Source organism: Sebastes fasciatus, chromosome 23 (genome assembly GCF_043250625.1).
Source record: "Sebastes fasciatus isolate fSebFas1 chromosome 23, fSebFas1.pri, whole genome shotgun sequence".
Lineage (NCBI taxonomy): Eukaryota > Metazoa > Chordata > Actinopteri > Perciformes > Sebastidae > Sebastes > Sebastes fasciatus.
Genome location: NC_133817.1, coordinates 20,186,083 through 20,202,410, shown reverse-complemented (window position 1 = coordinate 20,202,410; position 16,328 = coordinate 20,186,083). Strand labels below are relative to the sequence as shown.

At 42.7% G+C, this 16,328-nt stretch overlaps 1 protein-coding gene across 6 annotated transcripts in view; it reads left to right on the top strand.

The window, feature by feature from the left end:
* The window catches only part of strip2 (striatin interacting protein 2), a 33,476-nt gene extending 17,719 nt beyond the window's left edge, over positions 1 to 15,757 (top strand). For 3 of the 6 annotated variants that reach the window (XM_074626402.1, XM_074626399.1, XM_074626398.1), the window contains exons 8-22: positions 155 to 282; positions 1,147 to 1,335; positions 1,755 to 1,805; positions 5,719 to 5,951; positions 6,974 to 7,039; positions 7,115 to 7,178; positions 7,454 to 7,525; positions 7,708 to 7,782; positions 8,203 to 8,300; positions 8,828 to 8,954; positions 9,970 to 10,070; positions 10,659 to 10,725; positions 10,835 to 10,939; positions 11,112 to 11,316; positions 12,934 to 15,757. In XM_074626402.1, the coding sequence (XP_074482503.1) occupies positions 155 to 282; positions 1,147 to 1,335; positions 1,755 to 1,805; positions 5,719 to 5,951; positions 6,974 to 7,039; positions 7,115 to 7,178; positions 7,454 to 7,525; positions 7,708 to 7,782; positions 8,203 to 8,300; positions 8,828 to 8,954; positions 9,970 to 10,070; positions 10,659 to 10,725; positions 10,835 to 10,939; positions 11,112 to 11,316; positions 12,934 to 13,184 (1,832 nt within the window). In that variant the 3' untranslated portion in view covers positions 13,185 to 15,757. The remainder of the gene's footprint in view (positions 1 to 154; positions 283 to 1,146; positions 1,336 to 1,754; positions 1,806 to 5,718; positions 5,952 to 6,973; positions 7,040 to 7,114; positions 7,179 to 7,453; positions 7,526 to 7,707; positions 7,783 to 8,202; positions 8,301 to 8,827; positions 8,955 to 9,969; positions 10,071 to 10,658; positions 10,726 to 10,834; positions 10,940 to 11,111; positions 11,317 to 12,933) is intronic. The other 3 variants (XM_074626403.1, XM_074626401.1, XM_074626400.1) reach the window with 1 other exon arrangement.
* The last annotated feature ends 571 nt before the right edge of the window (positions 15,758 to 16,328 follow it).

Genomic DNA, 16,328 nt, shown 5'->3' with positions numbered 1-16,328 from the left:
GTGTGTGTGTGTGTGTGTGTGTGTGTGTGTGTGTGTGTGTGTGTGTGTACATTCCTTTGATCTGACTTTGCACACAACCCCGTTTTTGTGCAATACAGACTACTGCTTTCATATAGCCATTCATATATCCAGACTTTGACCTTTAACCCCTCAGGTTCACCTCTGTACAACGGAGAGCCCTTTGCCCTGCTCCTCTTCACCATGGTGACCAAGTTCTGCAGCATGAACGCCCCACACTTCCCCATGAAGAAAGTACTACTGCTGCTCTGGAAGACAATACTGGTTAGTATCTTAGAACCGTTCAAACGTTGACACATATCTATTTCTGCATCTGTGTTTGTGTGCATGTGTTAGTATGTTCGTGTTTGCGGGCTTGTCGCGAAAGAGGCTAAATAACGCTCCAAAAAAAAAAAAACTGGCCAGGAAAAACTGGCAACTTGACCTCTGACCTCAAGATATGTTAATGAAAACGGGTTCTATGGGTACCCACGAGTCTCCCCTTTACAGAGATGCCCACTTTATGATAATCACATGCAGTTTGGGGCAAGTCATAGTCAAGTCAGCGCACTGACACACTGACAGCTGTTGTTGCCTGTTGAGCTGCAGTTTGCCATGTTATGATTTGAGCATATTTTTTATGCTAAATGACAAATATTGTCCAGAAATCCTCACAGGTGCTGTACCTGTGAGGATTTCTGGACAATATTTGTCATTGTTTTGTGTTGTTAATTCAATTCCATTAATAAATATTTACATACATTGGCATAAATCAGCATATATGCCCACTGCCGTGTTGATAAGAGTGTTAAATACTTGACAAATCTCCCTCTAAGGTGCATTTTGAATGCGATTAATTTACCATTAATCGCAATTAACTATGGACAATAATGCGATTAATCGTGATTCAATATTTGAATCGATTGACAGCCCTAATATATAGCATTGTATATGTACCCTTTTACACATTTTCCATTGCATTACAATCACCTATCCATATAATAATTTTGAATTTTGAATGTCTTTTACATAATGAATTGCAGTCTGGTGAACACATCCACCTGCATTCTGTTCCTCCTGACTCTCCTTGATTCTCTGCACATAAGCCCTGTGAATCACCGCATTTCCGTCTCCATTCCTATCTTCTAGTTCACCCAGGGGGGTTTCGAGGAGCTCCAGGAGATGAAGGTGCGAGGCCGAGAGCGTCTGAACCTGGCCCCACTGCCGGAGGACAGCATCAAGGTGGTCCGGGCTATGAGAGCAGCCTCGCCCCCGGCCTCTGCCATGGAGCTCATCGAACAGCAGCAGCAGCAGAAGAGAGGCCGCCGCAGCCGCAGGGTACAGACCCCCCACCCCACATCCACACTTACACCACACACATTCACAGCTTATCAGAAGTGTTTGCTAATTTCAGTCACACATTATATTTACTCCCTTACTAACATGACATTGTAAATGCTACCGAAGACTAATTTCTCCATTATTTGCCTTTCTTTGTTGTTGAACAGCTTCATCTGTTTCTAAAGTGATCCCGTAGACTTCCTCCTGTAACTCATCCTCTAACTGTTTTCTGGGTCAGGCTTTCCATAAGTTCCGTAGTGCCGACATCCCTGGTTCTCTGTTGTAAGTCAGCGATGCCAGAGATGTTATTGGTGCTGGGACGTCTCTGTTTTTCGTAGACCTTTGACTGGACAGGCTCTCTCTCTATCTAACTGCCCTCTGGTTTCTCATTGCCCCTCTTCCTTGTGTCCCCACAGAGTGCCTTTGTTGATAGCTTGGAAGGAGACAGTCCCTTTCCCAAGAAGCAGGTCTTTACCCACAAATTCCCTCTTTTCCTTCTGCATTTTCTCTCTGCATTGAGCTGGACTTTTTGCACCCTTCTCCCACATCCTCGCCACCTTTTCTTTCTCTGCTTTCTGCCCTCCTTTTTCTTTCTTTGTCTTTTCTCCTTCTCTTCCTCCTCCTCCTCCTCCTCATCATTTAACCTCATCCAATCATATCAGGATGCACTGAAACTGGGAAAGCAATATTTAATATTGCACACTGACAAATTTTGAATTATTCTAGCAAAGGAAGTTGAATTACACTGCGTAGGGAGCATGCTGTCTAGACAGACAATCCAAACTATTCAACAGAATTATAGTGTTTAATGAAAGAAACCCAAAGTTGAATGCTCCAAGTGGTTTCTGTGCAATCCTCCGCCTCATTTCCAATACTTAAAGGACTAGTTTGACATTTGGGAAATACATTTATTTACATTTTTGCTGAGAGTTAGATGAGAATATAGATACCGCTTTCATGTCTGAATGCTAAATATGAGGCTACAGCAAGCAAACAGTCAGCTTAGCTTAGCATAAAGACTGAAAACAGAGGGAAACAGCTAGCCTGGCCTTGTCCAAACCTCTAAAGCTTACTTGTTAGCACATTATATTGCGTTTGTTAAAACCGCACAAATACTGAAGCGTAAATACAACAGTCTTTAACTTTACTGGCTGTTAAGTGCTGGAACTGGTTCTTGGCCGGGGCAGTGACTTCCTGAAGTCTCCGCTGGTTGCCTGGCAACGCCACGGTGACGACAGACGTGAGATTGGTGTCTATCTTCTCATCTAACGTTCTCGAGAAGAAAGCGTAAAAAATGCTTTTCCCAAAATGTCAAACTATTCCTTTAATTTAATCATTGCCACCTGCATGTTTTCTTCCATTTTTTTTTCACCTTTCATTTAATCGCTCTTATTTTGATCCTCCCTTTACTTCTGCTTATCCTCCTTTAATGCTTATCTTTTGATCTCTCAACCTTACATGCCTATTTTCTCAACTCCACTCCACACCTCCATCGTCCTAATGCCCTCAAATCTTCCGTCTGTTTTCCTCTTATTCCTTTCTTTTGCTCCTTATGTCTCCTCTTTTTCTTGCCTCTCTCCTCCTGCTTCCTCCCTGCTTCCTCCCACTCTCCTTCCTCCCTTCCTTCCTGTGCTTATTCCACCATTTTCATCTCCTCCTTCCTCACCATCCACTAAAAACTCATACTGTCCCCTCCTTCTTCCACTCACCCTATTTCTTTCTCCTCTTCCTCCTCTCTCCTCCTCCTCCTCTCCTCCTCCTCCACTGTGGCCTGCTCAGTCCGGGGGGGGTGGGGAGGTTGGGTTTGAGAGACAGGGCTGACTTGCTGGCTGTTGTCATTGGCGCTGGAGCGGTCACTATCCACTGTCCCGTAAAGTCACTTCAGACATCTACTGTAGCAGCATCTCCCCTGTAGTCTTCATCACATCGCTACCAGGTTTGGCCGCAAAAAAATCACCTTGCACTGTAGCCTCTGGACTAGGGGTCAATGTCCTTAAAATGCATTCATTGAGGAGGTGAATTGAGATGGTCATAAACTTACTTTCTCTTCTGCAGGTGTTGTAGTTGGGTTTCAGTTGACCTCTCTCTTACATGGATGGCATTGAAAGCGGTTGTCCCCTAACCCTGATAGAAAAAAACAAACACTCCAGTAGCATTCCCACATAGCAGAGAATGGCTTCTCCATAGAGAATGGCTCACAACACAGTTTCACCTCCTCCTTCCTCCCTTCCTCCCCACCATACACTCACTATACTCCTCACTGACTGTAGTCCAGCATTAGTTCTGCCACTGGCACACCATACATCCACTGCACTATTTCAACTAATGTCCAGAACGCTGACTCATGCCTGATGCTTGCACTATTGTCATTCATCGAAGAGAATATGTTTGAACTGCGATACTTTGTGTGTGTACATGTATGTGTGTTTCGCACTTTAACTGATTTGGGTTTGTTGGTAGATAAGAGCTCAATATGAAATCTTAGCCATATTATGTGCATTTTCCCTGTATCTTTTGAAGTGCGGATGTGTGGTAAGTTCAATCTGAAATGTTGCTTGCGGTTGCTGTGGTTGCCTTTGGACAGAGCCAGGCTAGCCTAGCTGTTAATGCTAAGCTAAGCTAACCATCTCCTGGCTGTAGCTTCATATTTAATTGGTAAAGACGCGTTCCCAATCTGGGGTCTGTGACCCCTTAAGGGGGACGCCAAAGATCACATGGGGGGAGCCAGGATTTGTCTGCTCTGAGTTTGTAAAAAATTGATTTACACATGTATATCTAAAATTATGATAACACATTAATAACACAACTATTTAAATGATATATATATTTTTGCTACCTAGTAGGCTGCATTCTGTTTAAACCCGGTATTTCTACACAGTTGCAGATAAAGTTGAGGCTACATTAATATTATTAGTATTATTGTAGAATTAGATTCCAGCTGCGTAGGATTGTTTCCGACTCATGTGATCCAAACTTTTCTAATAACTCTAGAGTGCTGTAACGTCCAAAAGTCAACATTTATTAAAAAAAAACAAATAGCTGAAATCATTTCCAAAATGCACATGTTTTTATCTAACAAAATATTCTGCTTCAATCCATATTTGTTGGCGTTTAGCCTTTCAAAAACAACATTTTCACTCTGGTCAAAAACCTGTTTTCTCTCCCGCCTACAGCAAAAAAAGGTAGGCATGCACCTGTATTTACGGGGCGGTCTAGCAGCAATCTAACACCATAAATTACATTTATCAAACCACAATAACAAAAAATCTATTTTTGGCTCTAATACTATTATAGTAATTTAATTAACTCATTAAAAAAAAAAGATAATTTTATTTATTTGCATTCTCTTGGCGAATCCGTTAAGACGACATTACTTTATTTATGTTGAGAAAACTGACAAGTTCTATTCATTAAAGAGAGTTGAGTGGGTGGTGTTGGTGGTGGGGGGGCTCAGCTTAGCTGCAAGGAGGGGGGGGGGCTTCAGGAAAAATAGGTTGGGAGCCACTGCTTTAGGATACATTCACGCTGCAAAGCTTCATGCTTAATCTTGATCAATTCCCTAAATGGGGATTAAATGTTAGTATTTATTAGGCTGCATCTGATATATCAGGAATAACTCTGTCAGCAGCTTTGTCTGCAAGAAGCTCACCTGGGTCGTTCTCTTAAGACGGTTCACACTGAGGTTGTACTGTCATTAAAAACACATCCTTGTTTCCTACCTGAGGGAATAAAAATCGTATTTGTTCCGCTTAGACTATAGCTGCAGTTTGATTGTAGCCTGCTGTGTCTGTGTACTCTGCATTATTCCTGCGGATGTCTTCATATAGTCAGTGGAAGATATCAAACCCTGCTGTATAATGCATTGCAAAATAAACTGGAATAATGCAAACTAGATGTAGACACCAGTATATTGGCCAAACTCAACATGAAATCAGTAGTCGCCCTTAATTTAACCTCTTCAAAATAAAGGACGTGACTTTTTATAGTACGATATTATCAGGATAGTGAAGTTTTTGCTCTTTAGGTAGGTTGTAAGTTGTTAAAATATTTTGATTCCACACTATTTGACAACATCACACAGTATGCATTCTGTATCAGCTCATCCCAACTGTTTACAATGAGCCCAAACTTTGTGACATATTTGTTATTTTTGAAAATAAAGTGGGTTTGAACTATGTTTGAGTGTGCTTGTTAAGGGGTTAAAGGTAATTTATACGCGATCAGGTAAAGTTTATGTGCAGATTTGGGTCCCTCTTTTTTTTTGTTGCAATTTTACCGCTGAAAAGAATATTACATTGTAAATATGGGATGGGCTAATTGCTCTTGCCATAAGCAGTCCTCCCAGTGCAGTTGACCGCCTGTCCTCTCTCTCTCTCCCAGCCCCTGGTCAAGCAGGACAGCCTGGACACGTACAACGAGCGGGACCCCTTCAAGAACGACGACGCCCGGGATGAGGAGGAGGACCCCGAGGACACGGACAGCGGCATCGAGGGCGAGGTGGACCCCTTGGACCGCGATGTCATCATCCAGCCCCCGCCTCCGCCGCCTCCCCTCAGACCCCCCACAGAAAGGGTCAACTTCCCCAAGGGCCTTCCCTGGGCCCCCAAAGTCAGGTTAATTGCACCATAATTTCATAATCATCTTATTTCTGAAGTAGACAGCCATTAACTGTAAAATACTGGTGAAAAGTATTTGGACTTGTATGCCTTTTCTCAAAGTTTGAAAAAGTGCTTTTAAAGTGCCCTCTTACAGGCTTACCTCGGGATTAATGATTATGTCCACACAAAGCCAGAAAGGAAGTGTTAACACAAATCCTGCACACATTAAAAACAGCTTAAGTGAGACCTTTCTATAATAAATAATGCTGATACTCATTAATGTAGCTGCTAGAAATGATCCCTGCCAGATTTTTTTATTAGTTTGTTGCAAAGCACTTAGCTCTTATTCCACTGAGTAAACCCTCTAAATGATGGATGGCCTCGTGCCATTTTGACCACTACAGAGTAGAGAAAACTTCCCACACACAGCCAGGACTTAACACCATTTGGCTTGCAGCTGGTGTCAGTTTCCCACCCTGAATTTTGTGCCACCATTTGAGTCAAGTTAAAACAAAATTAGCAAATCCTTCTCACAGTTCTCCCTCCTCGCCATCGTCCATACGCTCTCCATCTGTGTATTCCTGACAGTAGTAGCGGGCGGTGTCTTCCCGGGGTGCTGCCTCTGCTTTGGGGACATGAATAATGCATCTGAGAGAGGACACAAATGCTTTATAGCAGTCTACTCATCACGCGTTCATTATCAGAAAATGTACATCCTGTCTATCTTTTCATGAACCTTATCATTAAGTGTGTGTGTATCTCTAAGTCTTTGGATCAGAGTGGTGCAACATCCAGCGCTGATTAAGTGTTGATCAGTAGGAGGCTCTCAGAGAGCAGCAGCACACAGTGTGACTGATGAGATTTGAGGAAGCTAATGCAGTGTGCTGTTGCTCTGTTTGTGGGGGTGGTGCGCACACATGTGAGTGCTCCCTTGAAAAATGCCTGTTTGTTTGCTTGTTCATATGCAGAACTGTGGCAGCAGGTGTTCTCAAATGAATCCAAAATCTGTGTGTGTGTGTGTGTGTGTGTGTGTACAGGGAGAAAGACATTGAACACTTCCTTGAGACCAGTAGAAACAAGTTCATCGGTTTCACTCTGGGAAAGTAGGTATTTCATTTGAGACAATAAAATAAACGTTGTCTTCTTTTGGTCTGGTGTAACTGTGTATTGTTTTGTAGTGACACAGACACCCTGGTGGGCTTACCCAGACCCATCCATGAGAGCGTCAAGACTCTTAAGCAGGTGAGTGGGGAAATCACTGCCTCATGTATCATCTCACTCACTCTTTATTCCACTCTTCGGAGTGTTTTCTTAATCAATACTCCCTTTCTGCTAAATTCCCCCGACATTGAAATCCCACTTAAAAATCCATATACCTCCCATCATTTAACAAACTGAAAGTGTAGATACACAGAGGAATGCCCCTCTGGGTGTCACTTAGCAATGCTAATTAACACTTCTTCTAACGCCTTTTATATACACGTGTTATATTTTGATGGTTTTCTTGTCTCCTCCAGCACAAATATGTGTCCATCGCTGAAGTCCAGATCAAAAAGGAGGACGAGTTGCAACAATGTCCAATGACTCTGGTCAGTATTGTCACCGTAAACTATCATTTTCCCAATCATGACACATGGATAGATGAACCGAATAATTAATGTGGTGTGTATTTAATCAAGATAGATACAAGGCTGTGCTATTGGTTCCTGAAATGTGAGAGTTTTGTGGATGTTTTCTGCACAAGATTTGATGTGTGTGTTGTGTTGTATAGGGCGAGGAGGATGTGGAGGAGACGCCAACAGAGATGCTGTACCTGGGCATGCTTCCTAACCTCTCCCAGTATGTGGTGAGTGGCTCATAATGTATGCTTTTTTTTTTTTATAGTCACTCGCCACCACTTTTTACACCATGGATTCACACCATCTTGCTACCAAATGTGTTTTTGTTTGGCTTAGAAGAAAGCCTTTAGAAGCACTGTAAACAGACAGAATCTGTGTTGTACAGTTGGTACGGTCTCTGTCAAAAAAGGAAAATGAATTATTAATATTGAGGTGTAAGGAAGTGTTGAAAAGTTTGGAGTATCAATAGCCCATCTGCAGTGATGCACATACAGTATATTGTAGCTAGACAATTATGTGAACACAGTCATTATCAAGCATTCTTATTCAGCAATCTAAGATCACCCAAAGCCCATTTTACCTGTTACACAACAAAATATAGATTTTGAGATTTTGGGTCTAATATTGTGCATTGTTACCTGTGTCAGATCGCCCTCCTGAAGCTGCTGCTGGCTGCAGCTCCGACCTCCAAAGCCAAAACCGATTCCATTAACATCTTGGCTGATGTGCTGCCTGAGGAGATGCCGTAAGTAGTAGAAAGATTTATGTAGTTTTACTATTTGAATCTTTTCCCAATGGTGCTGTTTTTTTATGCTTTTGCACACATCTAGAGCCACATTCATATAAGGCAGCTGAAGATAAACGATACATGAATGGTGTCTACTGTCACCACCATTTACAGCTGCACATAACTCCTGCAAGAGATTTAGAGATAATCAGGCTGATTTTCTATGATTTTTTTATTCACCAGTTTCTGCAAGAAATTTTTTTTTGTCATTTTTGGGCTAATGTAATAGGATTGGAAAAAGCACTTAGTCTGGGTTTGTTTTTTGGTCTGCAGTGTGGCCTAGTTTTAGACTACCAACCAGAGAGCTGAAAAACAGCTCCTCTGTTGTCATCGACAGACTTATCAGAATATCGGTTTGTTTTCGAAGCAGAGCGAACAGCCTGTCTCTTAATAGTTCTGTTTTTCTTGTACTGAGACAAAGCTGTATTCTAATTAGAGACCTGAAGGCCTTACAGTTTGTGTGTGTGTGTGTGTGTGTCCTCCAGTATCACCGTCCTTCAGAGCATGAAGCTGGGAATTGACGTGAACCGTCACAAGGAAATCATCGTCAAGGCCATCTCTGCTCTGCTGCTGCTGCTCCTCAAACACCTCAAACTCAACCATATTTATCAGGTTATACACACACACACACACACACACAAACACACATCCAATCCTCCCTCCTACAGGCACCTCAAATTACCATCTCTCCTTTTACATTATTCTTCTCTTTCTCCATCTCGCCTTCCCCCAGCACACACATATCCATGCACCTCCCCCCCATGCTACCGTCACTACCCTCCATCTGATTATCCGGTCAAGCGTTCCATTACTTTCCTCCTTTCATCCCCCACCTTTGGACCTCCATCCCTCCCTCACAGCCCTCCTGCATCAGCCTGATAGACTCCCATCTCAATGGAGACAGAAAAGGGATTGAAAGAGAGCACCTGCTCTCTTTTTAATAGAAGATTTGGCCCCGTTTCAAGTGCTTGTATCTTGTTTTATTTATCAGTTGTACTTCGGTTCGGTGGGATGGGGACAGGGATATTTTCTGTTGCTAGGAAGGGACATTCCTCCACACTCTGTGGGGTTATAGTGGCAGCGCCCTCTGCTGCCACAAAACAAGATCACACTCAGCACATCAGCAGAATGCAGCTGCAGTGAGAAATCAAATCGATTAGTCTTGTCAATTATTTGACAACCGCACAAACACTGTATGATAAGAATTGTTTTGAGGATATATTTACTACATAACAAAATCAATTGTTACATAAAGAAACAAGTCAAAATATAGCACATTTTAAACAACCACAGTCAATGAAATACTGAAATATGATTCAGCCACAGAATCTTCTCAGATGAGGTGACGGATTTGTACAGCTGCTGCATGTGAATAGAAACCCCGGTTCCTGACCTTCTCCCCACACAGGAAACTCATCAATGATACAGGATTATCGGCTACAGGATTATTTTTTTTCTCCTCTATTCTTTCTTCAGATATGGATTTCCCCCTTCTGGGATTTGTCCCATCAGCATCATAATCAGAAATGTCATTTCAAATTCAATTAATTCAAATGAAGTATAGTTCAATTTTTCCCAACTGCCGGACTCTAACTATTCCACACTGCCACCTCCTATTTTCCTGCAGTTCGAGATTGTCTCCCAGCACCTGGTGTTTGCCAACTGTATCCCACTCATCCTCAAGTTCTTCAATCAGAACATCATGTCCTATATCAGTGCCAAAAACAGGTAGGATCCTCGTCTCTTACCGTCACAAAAAAGCACTGCACTTCTTGTGTCGCTGTCTAACAAAAGACAAGCTCGGTTTGGTGCAACAGACACAGGACATTTGTATAATTGTGCCTCCATTTCCAGTAACTCATGTTGGAAATGGCTGCCACTTAAGAACTATTACTGTACCTTTAAAAAATGTGCTCAAGGGTTGTGTTTGAGGACCTGCCGGTAAGACAGGTAAACAGGTGTTACGGGCATGACTGCAATCTTGCATGAATCAGCAGGCTTCCAGGAGGTGGCACAGATGGCATCACAGCAGCAATGCAATGACAGGAGATTCAGGTGTGACAGAAAAAATAAACAAACAGGAGTGTTGCTCAGCAGGTGAAAGGACCAGGCCAGTCTGTTTTATCTCAGGTGCAATACTGTAGAAAAGTACTCTGGACTGTATAAACTTTGAGCACACATACATTGACCCTATCAGAGCTTTTGCAGCCCAAAATGATGTTCTAAAAGTCAAGGAGACTGGACAGATTCAAGTGATGTTACAGGGTATAACATGATGGGTAGATTTGGAAAGTGATCAGTGTGTTTTCATTGCAGTATATGTGTGTTGGACTTCCCTCACTGTGTGGTCCATGAGATGCCTGAGCTCACAGCTGAGAGCCTGGTGAGTCAAATACACTGTCAGCCCGACACCTGATTGATCCTCACCGGAGGAAGGTCAGGGTTTCCAAGTGTTATCATGACCTTTGTGTGTGTGCGTTTGTGTCTTTTAGGAAGCAGGAGACACCAACCAGTTCTGTTGGAGAAACCTGTTTTCTTGTATCAATCTGCTGAGAATATTAAACAAGCTGACCAAGTGGAAACACTCCAGGACCATGGTGAGTAATTCTGAATCCAAATCCATCCGCACAGAAAAGTCAGTCCATGTCCATTTTCATTGGTATATTACACAATGAAGGTCTTCGTGGATGGGCATTTTGTTTGCAGCATGCCAGGTAAACCACAGCATGATCAAACATGCTCCTCCAGTCACTTGTATTCTCTTCTCAGATGCTGGTGGTGTTCAAGTCTGCCCCCATCCTGAAGAGAGCTCTGAAGGTGAAGCAGGCCATGATGCAGCTCTACGTCCTCAAGCTGCTTAAGATCCAGACCAAGTACCTGGGCCGCCAGTGGAGGAAGAGCAACATGAAGACCATGTCAGCCATTTACCAGAAGGTCCGCCACAGGCTCAATGACGACTGGGCCTACGGAAATGGTAAATTGTCTGCGGAACAAGATCCATGAAGTGTTAACTACTAATAAATCTGACAGCACACCGGGGGCCCGGCTGCACTTTGCTCTTTCAGAGGCTGTAGCGGGCTCAGTTTTGGGAATATCCAGTCAGTTGCTTGCTCTATCCAGTGGGTCGTTCGCTCTAACCAGTCGGTTGCTCGTTCTATCCAGTCGGTCACTTGTTCTATCCAGTCGGTCGTTCGCTCTATCCAGTAGGTCACATGCTCTATCCAGTCGGTCAGTCGGTCGTTCGCTCTATCCAGTAGGTCACATGCTCTATCCAGTCGGTCGGTCGCTCTATCCAGTTGGTCGCACGCTCTATCCAATGGGTCGTTTGCTCTATCTAGTAGGTCACTCGCTCTATCCAGTGAGTTGTTTGCTCTATCCAGTGGGACGTTTGCTCTATCCAGTCGGTCACATGCTCTATCCAGTCCGTCATATGCTCTATCCAGTAGGGTGTTCGCTCTATCGTGTGGGTCACTCGCTCTATCCAGTGGGTCGCTCGCTCTATCCAGTCGGTCGCTCGCTCTATCCAGTGGGTCGCTCGCTCTATTCAGTAGGTCGCTCGCTCTATCCAGTGGGTCGTTTGCTCTATCCAGTGGGTCGTTTGCTCTATCCAGTGGGTCGTTCGCTCTATCCAGTCGGTCACATGCTCTATCCAGTGGGTCGTTTGCTCTATCCAGTCGGTCACATGCTGTATCCAGTGGGTCGTTCAGCAAAGGGGAATAAACAGGAAAATACTGTTTTTTTAGCATTATACTAACAATTTAAAGAGCGAGGAAAAGCTGGTTCCTTTTAGTACCTGTATTCTTCTTATTTTCCATCCCATTTCTACCCTTTTTTCAAACAGCATTTCAGTTAGTACAGACAGGATGCTCTTCTTTGTTACAGCCCTAATTCATAATTTATGGTGTAGAATATCATCAAAAAATTATCAGGTGCAGCTTTAATAAAATAAGACAGTATTCTGTCATTCTCTTGGACCCACAACTGAGTTGGCCTTTCAGATCTTCATAAATGAAACGGTCACGGAGATAATGAGTCCCAGCAGCCCTCCACTACCCCTCACACACAGCTGATTAATAGAACAGAGACTGCAGTATAAAGAATACATTCTCCCAAGGCTCTTTGAACATGACATTTAATACAGGTTAATGAATTCATATTGTATAATTAATGGTAGATGTGTACATCTTTGTTGATGTACCCGTCTGTATGTATGTACTGTGTGCGTGTGCGTGTGTGAAATATAATGCTCCAACAGCCATTGGCGAACAGCCTGGATTGTGTTGCCATAGCAACAGAGAAAGGGAGACTACTCAGGGTCACCGTCCCTCGCGGGAGAGCAAGTGATCTGTCACCATGAGTGTTAGAGAGAAAGATGGATAGAAGGGAAAAAGAGGGAGAGAAGAGGATAGGAAATGGAAGAAAATATAAAGAGGGTAAAAAAGATCAATACAGGCACACGTATTGTGTCATCACTAAGAAAAAGGATGTTAGATTTAAGGGGAAAAGCCTAAGTATGAACATTCAAACATATAATAAAAGAAGGGTTCTTGATATTAATTAAACATCCCCCTCCTCTCTCCTCTCTTCCCAGATATCGACGCACGCCCCTGGGACTTCCAGGCAGAGGAGTGCGCCCTGCGGGAGAGCATCGAGAAGTTCAACAGCCGTCGCTACGACAAGAACAAGAACGGAGACTTCGCGCCCGTGGACAACTGCCTGCAGAGCGTGCTGGGCCAGCGCGTGGAGCTGCCCGAGGACTTCCACTACAGCTACGAGATGTGGCTGGAGAGAGAGGTCTTCTCCCAGCCCATCCAGTGGGAGGGGCTGCTGCAGAATCCGTGATGGAGGGAGGAGAGAGAGCAGGGGTGGGGGGGTCAATGTGGCGGTGGAGAGGTCACAAACAACGCTGTCGGAATGGTTTTAGGGTTTATTCTTACTGCAAAAATGGGAGTCGGAGTAGAGGAAGCAGGAATGGGGGTTCTACTTGACATCAGTGATGGAGGGATGGGGGAGGGTGGAGAGAAAGAAGCTGGAGATGGAGAAACCACCTCCCAGTCTATCCAGTGATGGGAGAAGATGGAAGATGAAGGGCGAACGAATGGAGCTCGGCACAAATAGATGCCACACCACACACACGCACACACCTGACCCTAACATGTGCCTATGACTACTGTGAACGCACACGGACGTGACAGGCAAAGAACAGAGGTAGCAGTTAATAAGAAGCCGCTGTAGCAGGAGACTGTCAGTTATACTGCCCCCCCAAAAAAAATCTTCACACCCCCTTTTTAAAATGTTGGTGCTTTTTTGACTCCTTAGTGATGCTTTCCTATTTATTTGTATCAATGTGTGTCGTTAAACATTTTATGATAAATACTTTTTTTTATTAAGATGTAAAATTTATATGATTTTTAATCAGTTCATGTCTTTTTATTTTTACACAAAGCCTACTGTAAGTATTGGGTTGTAGATTGTGGGTGAAGGATTTTTAGGAAACTGTATTTTCTAGGAAAAAAAGGCCTTTTGGAAGCAAATCACAGGGTCATTTTGATAATCCAAATGTAGACATGAGAGATTTCCACTAATGGCATAGTGATCTCACATAAAATGTCACCAAAAAAAATAAATATATACCAGCTGTAAGTGTATGGGTTTGTTTGTAAATGTAAAAGAAGAGTGTAGAGGATGGTTTGAAGTAAGAAACTATATCCTATCTTTACCTTGTATAGAATCCTTGCTATTCCTGGTATCTTAAACTTTGGTACCTTTTTGAATTTTAAATCTAGAAATCACATAACCTAATCTGTAATCACTGATTTCATCCAGGATTTGTTCATGTTCACATATGGAACTGGAAACCTGTTGTGGTTCCATAGAAAAGCTCAGAGAGGTCGATGTGCGCAGCTCTTTCTTTACTGTCTGGTTGATTAACCAGATCTGCCAAAACAACCATCTAAGTCTTCATCCTTGAAGTCTTTTCTCTTTTAAAATCTAAAATACTGTTTGAAAACACTCCTGATAAAGCATAAATCACCTTTTTGAGGTTAGTTTTCGAGTGTGGATTGGGCTCATTGTTGCCCCTTGTGGCCGTTTGTGGATAAAAGCCACTTCCCTGAGCCTTTCTATGGAACGATCCTGGGCTAACCGAACCTCAGCAATGATCAGAATAATTAACAATTATGACTCCCTGCTTCAACCCGCTGACTCCCCCTCTATCTGCCCGACCAACAGCACAATACGTAAACCACTGAGCTCCTTGGTGGTGGCCTTGGTGAGCACTTTGCCCACCTCTTGCTTGGAAGAACACAGCTGTCACAAAAAGGGTGCTGTTTTTACTTATTCATCTTCACTGTATCTTAACCGTTCCTTCACATCCAGCTACCTAAGTGGGGGCTCCAGAGTCGAGAGCTCTGGATTGTTTCCTGGAAATGAAGCACAGAAATAAGCACAGAAGAACAAAAAGCATGGTCACCCTTCTTTCATATAATTCTCGCCTCGGTTCAGATTGTTATCTGCTTACCTCGAGGGGGTCGAGAGCTGTCATCTATTAGCTCTGCATAGAACAATAATGTTGACACTCAGTCTTGTGCTTCTGTGTGGAAATGTGCATGGCCACTGCTTTGTTTTGAGTACCTGGTCACATTTAAATACAGATTTTGGAATGGCTTTTTTGTCTGACGTTTCCAGCACAATTAGAAGTGTACTTTTTTCCTCTCAAAGTCAAAATGTTTTATGTTTCAAGGGTGTTTTTTGTCTTCTTCAGGAAGGAGAAATCTTTAAAAATAATATTGTATACTTTATAGATTCTCAGGTTTACGGAGATAATATATTGCAAAAGTTTTAAAGCTTCCTTGCCATCATCTAGCTCACTACCTGTAGTGATGAATACACATTTATCATCACATCCTCATATGAAAATAACAACCTGAAGCACTAAACATTTACTGCACAGGCTGTACATTTTCACTATACACAATAACTCATCGTGAGTTTGTATTTATGTCAGCGACATTTCAAGTTCAGATGTATTTTTTGTATCTTGTGCCAAATTTGAGTGCCATTTTCTATTTTTATTTCATCGTCGTTGCCTCCATGATCATGTGTAAGGTTTTCCATTCAAGTCGCCACTGAAAGGTTTGCAATACAAAAATGTTATTTTCTACCTGAAAAACTGTACAATCAATGAAAAATAGCTGTTTCTTGTATCTGGTACAGTATTTCACCAGAAGTGTTTCGCATTGTATGGGTGTTACTATATGTGTTTTTGTTACACACATTTCCATATCTGTATAGTCTAGAGAAATACTCAATACTGAATTTGTTCAGGGGTATGTGCAATTACAGATCCATAGAGGCATTATTCAATGGAATGACAAAGAACAATATCAGAGTTGCTTATTAAACAATATTGAACAGTTGTGATTGTTTTGTGAAGTAATTGTTCATTAGCTGAGGGAGTACAGAGGGTGGGGAGCTGGTTCACACACAAAGCTGTGCATACACACACACACACCAACACTGAAGGTCAAACTGACCACACACTCGCATCGCATCACACTTTTCCTGGGGCCAATGTTCCAACAGTTCGGGTACAGCTGTTGTGGATGGGGATGTGAGCATATCCCCCTTTGTGATTGGCTGGTGGTGTAATGATGTCAACCTTCACCCTGATGGAGTCAAGATAACCAGGAGATATTAAAATAGTTGGGGGTTTTGTTCAGTTTTTGTCTATTTCATTGGTAATTATGCTTATTTTTTGGAATCACAGGTTTGTCAAATGACAAAAAGTGTGCAATGAAATAACTGCATAAACTTGCCACTAGTATTCCTGGATTTATTTTAGTTAGCTACTAAGTGTAGCATGTAATGCACCCTGACTGTCGCTGCTACATAAAAGCAGAGTTAGGGCCAGAAAAATTGGGATATTTTCTGAGTGAAATGAAACTGTGTCGGAGCACCACGACCAGTAAAGCAGGAGATACAGCT